We start from the raw sequence: 9,089 nt of genomic DNA, 5'->3' as shown, positions 1-9,089 counted from the left end.
CTCCACAATGTCTTGACCTTGTGGATTATATGGTAGGCCATGTACAAGTTGTACATTCATCTGTTGACAGAAGGAAGTGAACTTCTGTCTGGTATATGTAGGACCATTGTCTGTTTTTAACTGTTGAGGCTTACCCCATGTTGCCCAAGCTTTTAAGCAATGAGCAATAACATGAGAGGCTTTTTCTCTTGCCATTGGGGTGGCATGAATGATTTCAGAACAGGTATCAACAGATACATGTACATATTTGACACGTCTAAATTCAGAGATGTGTGTAACATCCATTTGCCATATTTTTAGGGGGAGCAAACCATGAGGGTTAACTCCTAATCTAGAAGGATGATGAAAAATGACACATTGGGGACAGTCTATTACCACCTTTCATGCATCCGCACGTGAGATAGAAAACTTTTGTTGTAATGTCCTTGCATTAACATGAAATTTTTTGTGGAAAGCATGTGTTTTTTGTATGGCAGAAGCCACAAACATCCATTTCTGTCTAGTACACTGGTTCACTATATCATTGCCTTTAGCCAATGGACCTGGCAGACTGGTATGTGCATGGATGTGTTGTACAAAAAAGGGATTCTTACGTTGTCAGATCAGTTTCTGTAATTGGCCAAACAATGAGCTAACAGGGCTAGAAGATTTGATGGGCCCTGCACATTCAAGGCTTTTCAAGGCATTAACAACATAACTAGAATCTGACATTAAATTAAATGTAAATGGACAAGCCTTGAAAACTTTAAGAACTATTGAAAGCTCCACCTGTTGAGGTGTACCTGGCAAGAATTGATGCTTTATAGGTTTAGTAGAATCCACCATATAGGCACCACAGCCTGTCTTAGACCCATCTGTAAATATAACACTTGTTCCTGGAATGGGCTGGGAAGCAGTTACCTTAGGGAAAACTATAGGATGTTCTTTAAAGAAAGTTAATAGTGGATGTTTAGGATAATGGCAATCTATGTGTCCTAGATAGGTACAACGCAGTATTGCCCAATCATCTATGGCAGCACATAATACCTTGACTTGAGTAGAATCATAAGGAACAACTAGCATTTGTGGTGATGTTCCAAAATATTGTAAACATTGTTGAATACCCTGTTGTGCAAGTAATGCTACAGCAGTAGGATAATACTCGATTGATTTTGCAGGTGAGATTTTAGTATAAATCCATAACAAGGGTCCTTTTTGCCATAAAATTCCTGTAGGTTGTAACTGGGTAGGCAGAATGCACAGGGTAATATCATCATTATTTTGTACTCTTTGAAGAAAAGTTCTTTGTAGCCTGTCCTCTAATTTTGTTAAGGCTTCTCGGGCTGTATTGGTTAGTTGCCTCGGTGAATCCAAGGCTGCATCTCAAATTAGAATATCATATAATGGTTTTAATTTATAATTGGCCATTCTTAAACTTTTTCTTATCCAATTTATATCTCCTAATAATTTCTGAAAATCATTTAATGTGTAAAGATGATCCTTTTTTAACTCTACCTTTTGTGGCATGATATGATGATTAGTTATTTTAGAGCCAAGATAATTGACAACTTTGCTCTGTTGCACCTTCTCAGGGGCAATACAGAGTCCCTTTTGTTTTAGCAGTTCTACAAGTGAGCTATATGCTTTTTGAAGAATGCTCTCCTCTTTAGCTGCTAACAGGATATCATCCATATAATGGAGGCATTTCAAGCCAGGAAAACGTGCTCTCAAGGGTTCTAAAGCAGTAGCTACAAATAATTGACACATAGTAGGACTGTTGGCCATGCCTTGTGGCAATACAACCCATTGATATCTTCTATCAGGTTCCTCATGATTAGTGGACGGTAAAGTGAAAGCGAATCTCTCACTGTCTTTGTTATTCAGTGGAATGGAAAAGAAGCAGTCCTTAATATCTACCACAATAATAGGCCAATTTTCAGGCAAGGCTGACAGCAATGGAAGACCACGCTGTACGGGTCCCATAATTCTCCTTTGCTCATTTATAGCTCTAAGATTATGTAACAATCTCCATTTTCCCCGATTTCTTTTTGATGACAAATATGGGTGTATTCTAAGGAGAAAGGGAGGGTTTAATGTGCCCTTTCTCCAATTGTTCTTTTACTAATTGATATGTAGCATGTAATTTCTCAGAGGCGAGTGGCCACTGAGGAACCCACACTGGCTCCTCCGTTATCCAGGATATGGGAATGCCCTCCTCAGCGGCCCCTAGGAAAAACCCAACCCTTGTTTGGGTTTCCTAGGTACTGTTTGTATTGGCTCCTTTCTGCCTTGTAAAAACTTTCCCAGGCCAAAATCAGGATGACACCCCATGTTTTTCATAATATTTTTAGATTCTTTGGAATACTCATTACTCAACTGAAAGCCCATGGATTTCATAAGATCCCTCCCCCAGAGGGACAATGGAAGCTCAAGGACATAGGGTTGCAAAACGCCAGAGTGACCTTTTGAATCTTGCTAATTTAACAAATTTGCACTAATATTAGGAACACTGGTATAACCCAATCCCTGTAATGTTTGTGAGGAAACCTGTATAGGCCAACCTCGAGGCCAATCTTTGTTAGATATGATACTGCGATCTGTTCCTGTGATCTGTTCCTGTGATCTGCTCCAGTATCCAAAGCTAGGTCTCTTCCCAATTTCTCCCAGGAAGGCACTATGAGGCTTCCTGAAATTGCAAACCAAGGAACAACTGCATCACATTGTTCCAAAAATCGCTCTAGGGTGCGTTTTTTTATTTTTAATTTCTTAGAGAGAAGCAGCTCATTAAGAGCCAGAAAAATTGGGTGCGAGGAGGAAGCGCCCATGTTAGTATATTTCTTTTCTTTCCTCAATTTGAGAAGTTTCTCGGAGGTTTCTCAGAGCCTTTACGGAACCGCCCCAGCCCTCCGGTTTCACCTGCTTGTTTTGTTTTACCTGCTTGTTTTGTTATGCAAATTACCCATCCGCTATAGTCGCAGAACAGGTTTCACCTGTTGACTTTGTTATTTTAATTACCCGTCCGCTTTGGTCGCAGCTCTATTGAATTATCCGTCCGCTTTGGTCGCGGCTCTGCTATCCCGCTCCCCCTTCTACAGGTGAGCGTTACCCGCTTTTGTTGCGGATCCCCAGTTTTTTTTTTTTTTTTTTTTTTTTTTAGGACTTACCAGTATACCGCCTGACTGTAAAAAGTTCTGAATCCCACGGAGAGACGTGGAATGTCCCTGTGTCCCTGTATGTTCCTTTCTCCGTTTTCCCAGTACAGGCCACCACTTGTCGCGCCCGCCTCGACCAGCAAGGATGACGCAACACCGGGATTCTTCTTAATACAGTTTAATCAGGACCCTTTGTTAGTTGCGATGTCTCTCCCCTGGGGCAAGCCTCTCCCAGCACCTAAGTAGGTCTGGGCTGCCAACCCCAGTCAGCCACGTGGGCACTGTCCACAGGTTCACGCATATGCCAGCGGCACACAAATCCAGCCATAGCCAAATAAGGAGCTGTTTACCACAAAGAGTGTTTGCCATCGGGAAGGCAGAGGGTGGAAGCCAGCGCCATCTTTAGGGTGCGGCTACACGCAGCTCTCTACAAGCAACAAGCAAACAAACAATCCAATCTGAAGCAACAGCTTGCAGAGACGTGTGTTCCTGAACCAAGCATCAAGAGTCCTGGTCAACTGGCTTCTCTATTTCTTCCACATTGGTTATCACATTAGCTATATTTTATTAAACATGCCCATTGAAAGATCCTCTATGCCTGCTCAGACAACAAACTTATCAAAGTGCCCATGTCCATCTATAAGGAGGCATCAGACTTGATTAACTTTATTCCTCTCCCATTTTTATACATAGACATACACATGTGTAAGATGAATCTTAAAAGGTCCCATTAATAAAAAAAAAAAAAAAAAAAAAAAAAAAAAAAAAAAAAAAAAAAAAAAAAAAAAACCTGGAGCCAGGTATTGAGGTGAATGCTGAAAGATCAGAGAAACAAAACAAACTACAGCCAACCTTACCTCACCAACTCCTCAGTCAATTCTGTTTCCACGAATCCTCAGACTGAAAGCCTCTGAGTCCTCACCCCTGAGGGTCTCAGTTAAAGTTCTGCTAAAAGCTTCTATTTTTTGGTCTTCATATATACTTTTCTAATTTCTGTCATCCCTTCCTGGGATTAAAGTCCTGTATCCTTCCCAAGCAAAGACATGAGATCTCAAGTGCTGGGATTAAAGGTATGAGCCAGCACTTGCCTGGCTCTGTTTCCAGAGTGGCCTTGAACTCACAGAGATCCAGATCAATCTCTGCCTCCCAAGTGATAGGATTAAGGGTGTGTGCCAACCCTGTCTGGCCTCTATATTTAATCTAGTGGCTAGCTGTCTCTGATCCCCAGATAAGTTTATTAGGGTACACAGTATATTGGGGGACATAATATATCACTACATTTCCCCATTTTGTCTATAATAATAAAAGGATATAATTAATATAAGAAAATTATATCCAATAAGTACAATAAGTATATACAATATATACAGTCAAGAATTATATTAACAATGTCTAGTCCATTATCATTTGCCAAATTCAGAGAAAATAATCCATTATCTATCCATCTTTGTGAATCCAAGTGACTGTGTCTAATTCATCTATCCTAATTTGCATTACCAACACAAAACTATCTTTTGATGTCTTTCAAACTTATATAATTTACACCTCTTTAGTAAGTTCCTTTTCTTAATTTCTTAATAAGAAAAACTATAACTCTCTAATGTTCAACTCCCTCAGAGATCTAAGAAAGAAATAATATTAAAAAAGTAGTTGTTACTTTTTAAAAGTAGATTCAACAATCTACTTTTTTATCTTATCATATATATATATATATATATATATATATATATATATATATATATATATATATATATATGTGCACATACACTAGGTATTATTAAGTGTCCTCCAGCTGGTAGTTTCATATAAATTCTCACTCTCAGATGTGATGTTCAGCCTTTTCATGATGGTTTGTTCAAAAATCACAACTTTGCAATACATTTGTTATCAGTAGAATTGAATTTGAGCAATGAGGGAACTTAGACAGTGAGCTCCTTACTTGACCACACTCCTTGAATTAAAGAACAGAGGGTCTAATGTTTTAACTTTCATCTGATTCTGTAATCACTGCAGGGAGGCAATCAAAAAAATTACTGAAAATCTACCAAGTGGTATAGTCTTGGATTGTGAGTAAACTCATTGCAATCTATGCAAACACTGACACATCAGTCCCCATCTTCATTTCCCAGTTTCCTCTTCAATATCATGAAAATAAAAAAAAAAATACAACTCATAAAAACACTGTGACAAGTAGAGTTCATGTGGCATTCCCTGACTTGTCTGCAAGATTGCCTATGAACAGTGTTCAGCATGAGATACAGTGATGACAGTGGGTGGTGCTGAAGCAGAACTATTATTTATTATAACACATTGTTTGCAGAGAAGGAACAGCTTTCTCCACTGTGGGTAATGCTTCTATCCTGTAGTGAAAACATTTCACTCAAAGACCATAACAGAGTCATGTGTGGAGGCTGCCTTGTCCCAAGGGGCCTGTCCCTTTTGTCTGTTCTCTCTGCCTGCTGTCACTGCTTCAACCACTCCAAATGAACCAACAAACATGTCCTCTTTCAAAGACAGAGATGTAAAGTTTTGTGCTCTTTTTTTTGGGGGGGGGGGGGGTGAAACCAGAACATTTATTTTATGACTGACTGAAATTCCTCAGGATGAACTGGATGCTGCAACAGCTGCCCTCTTGGGTTTAGGTGTTGTCCCTTCACGGAATCCATGTCTGAATCTTCGATAGACAATTCTCAGGTGCCTCATCCGCCCAGTCTCGATAGTGTTCCATCTCTTAGCCTTGGCACTCCAGTTATACTTTCTCTTGTGCTTGGCCGGGTAGCCACACTTGCCACAGGTCGACTTCTGAAGGTGGCAGGCCTTAGAGCCATAGCAGCAGCACAGAGTGTGCGTCTTATTGTGATGCTTTCCAAAGGATGATGTTCCTTTCGTCGGCAGCAGGCAGGACGGCCCAGGGAGAAAGGATGGAAAGAGATTTACAGAGCCCAGGAACCACACTCACCATCTTGCTTCTGCCGCAGAGGCCAAAGAGACCATTTTTTTATTTTATTTTTTTTCTTCCTTTTCACTATTTTTATAGGAAACTATTTGACTTGCTGCCTCTTATTATGGTTTTGGGTGAGACTGAAGGATAAACTTGGGCTCCTATAGGTCTGGAGAGGGGCTTTCAAAACAAATCTGGTACCATCTTTCCACTGAAGGCCTCTATGCTGTCTCCTTATGCTTTCTGCTTCTACCATTGACCTCAGTGTGGGTGGGATTTTAAGGGATCCATGGGCCTTCCCTGTAGTCTATAAGAGCACTTGCAAGCTTTTAAAGTAAATTTCAAAGAGAACCTGGCTAAAAACCAGGTTTCAAATGTTTTAATGGTATATTTCTGTTCCCATGGTAGGCAGTCCCCCCAAAAATATTCTTAATTCAAAAATCCAATACCAACATTAGAGAAATTTACCTTGTTTTCAGATACTATCTTCTCATTTAGTCAATATCAAACCAGAGGCAAGGCTTTACCTTCTCAAATATTAATAATGTTTAAAATTATTAAAATTAAAAATAATGGTAAGTACAATTAATTTTATTCTACATTTTTCCAAAGGACATTATTAATGACTGCCTAGCAGATGAGAAAGGGTCATTGGTCAATAGAGTTTCTTTGCTATTTCTGTCATGTTATGTACTTTATGGGATGAATAAAAAGATCATTAATTTTTGTTAGCAACATAAAAATAAATTTGGCATAATTAAGATGTTATATAATTAAAATTGAAGTAGAAATGGAAAGACTGATGGTTTTGGTATATGGAAATGGGTGAAGGACTGTGTCCCTGGATAGGGAGAAGATGAATTTATAATTAAAAATTATTATTACTTGTAGGAAAAGTTCATCACTTTCAAAACTTCCCTAAAATACCATCTCTGCTTCTGGAAGAATAGGTTTTATCAAGAAAATAAATGACAATAAATGCTTGTGAGGATGGGCAGGAAGAGAATTGTGTGCTGGTGGGGGTGTTTAACTGGCCAAGCCATTCTGGAAATCTGTGTGGCAGCCCTTTGAAATCTAAAACAGAGTTACATGTGACTCAGCTGTACACCTTTTGATAACCTCTTAGAAGAATCCCCAAATTTTTGTATTTTTACTTCAGCACTTTGCACAATAATGAATTTGCAGAAGCAGCCTTGGTGCTACACAAAGAAAATGTGATCCACAAACATGATTGAATATTATTCTTCTAAAAATGACAATGGAATTCTGTCACGTGCAAGAAAATCAGTAGGATTGCAGATCATTGTGTTAGATGAAATAAGCCAAACTCATTAGGATAAATATCATGATGTTCCTTATATAAAGGATCTACACTTTTCAATATACAAAAATAGGAAAGGACTCTGTGGAAGAAAAAGGAGACCAATGTAATTGAAAGAAAAGAAATAATAAACAATAATATGATCACAATAAACCATGTGCATGGCAGAAGATGCCAAAATTAATCACATTGTTTTATACAATGAGTATAAGCTAGAGCAGTGCTTCTCTTGACCCCTTTTGCAATCTTCCATCTCCAAAAAATATTTACTTTATGATTCATTATAGTACCAAAATTATAGTTATAAAGTAGGAATGAGTTTTATGGTTGAGGGTGACCACCACATGAGGAACTGTATTAAAGAGTTGCAGCATTAGAAAGGTTGAGAACCACTGAGCTAGAAGCTAATAAAAGTGAAGTGTATCCTCTAAATGTTGTAGGTTGAAGAGATGGCTCAGATTGATTCTGCTCCAAAGTACCCACATTTACTCTGTTAGAGGTCCTCCAAAGGACTCATAACTTACATTATGGGCATTCATAATCACCTGGGACTCTAGCTCCAGGTGATTGGACATCTTCTAGCTACTGTGCACAGTGTACTCACATGGCCAATGCTCACACTCACGCACCTAATTAAAAACAAATCTCTGAAAAAAGACTTATTCTAGGAAACTATAAATTTTGATTAGTTATCCACTCTCTGAAGTCACTCTATTTCACAATATTTCAGAATTGAAATTGTAAATGGCTGTTAAATCTCCTGGAGCTAGAATTACAGGGGTTTGTGAGCTGTCCTGTGGTGCTGAGACCCAAAATCCTGTCCTCTACATGAGCAGTTAGTGCTCTTAACTAATAAACTATCTCTACAGCCCCTTATCTCTAATCTTTAAAGTGTATACTATATATAGTGTATATTATATGCACTATATATATATATATATATATAGCATATGTGTGTGTTTCCTGCCCTCAATTATTTGCATCTTCCTTCCTTCCTTCCTTCCTTCCTTCCTTCCTTCCTTCTTTCCTTCCTTCCTTTCTTTTTTTTTCCTTTTTCTTATACTGAGGAAAGTATTTTGTATGACCAGTGAAATAATATTCAATTTTATATGTACCAACATCTTCAACAACTAGTTGTGATTAGCAGTATAAATCGGTAGTATGTGAATTACAACTACCATAATGTCAAGCTATAATTGCACATCTTACAAAGGTTTTACTGTGTCTTACTCCCATGGCAACTGTATGAGGTGGAACTGACTGCTTTGTAGGAAAATAAAACTTTGAGAGTCTATAATGTGACATATTTCCCTTTTGTTTGTGGCTGGAAGACCATGTAGAAACTCACATCTGGGCACCAGCGGCCGCTCTTGCAGCATGCTGACATCCTCACATCCACTCTCTATGAAATATAACTCCATGGCGATTTTCAGACTTGAATTTAGTCAGTAAAACATATAAGAGTGAAGAATGCTAAATTACATTGCAGCAATGTATCCTGATCTTCATGCCTCTCTCTAAGCACTTGCATGTTAGCTACTACAGATTTTATAGCTCATTAATCCTTCGTGATGTGGGTGCATGGACAGTTCTGACATAGTGACTATAACCTTTCCTGTTATCTAAAGTGGTTAATGATCCAGATTCCAATTATGCTGATGTGATGGGCAGCTGGAGACCCATTTCTTCCAGGAGC

The 9,089-nt window shown here is 38.7% G+C and overlaps 1 protein-coding gene across 1 annotated transcript; it reads right to left on the bottom strand.

Annotated features, from left to right (window-relative positions):
* Window positions 1-5,690: 5,690 nt before the first annotated feature.
* Window positions 5,691-8,814, bottom strand: LOC118596473 (60S ribosomal protein L37-like). Its single transcript, XM_036207425.1, has 2 exons — window positions 8,742-8,814; window positions 5,691-6,085 (listed from the first exon to the last, which is right to left on the bottom strand). The coding sequence occupies exons 1-2, from the start codon at window positions 8,812-8,814 to the stop codon at window positions 5,730-5,732; spliced, it is 429 nt and encodes a 142-aa protein (XP_036063318.1). The 3' UTR covers window positions 5,691-5,729.
* Between the last annotated feature and the right edge of the window lie 275 nt (window positions 8,815-9,089).

The sequence above is a fragment of the Onychomys torridus genome, chromosome 1, assembly GCF_903995425.1.
Source record: "Onychomys torridus chromosome 1, mOncTor1.1, whole genome shotgun sequence".
NCBI lineage: Eukaryota > Metazoa > Chordata > Mammalia > Rodentia > Cricetidae > Onychomys > Onychomys torridus.
The sequence above is the reverse complement of the archived record's forward strand: the minus strand, read 5'-3'. Positions and strand labels throughout refer to the sequence as shown.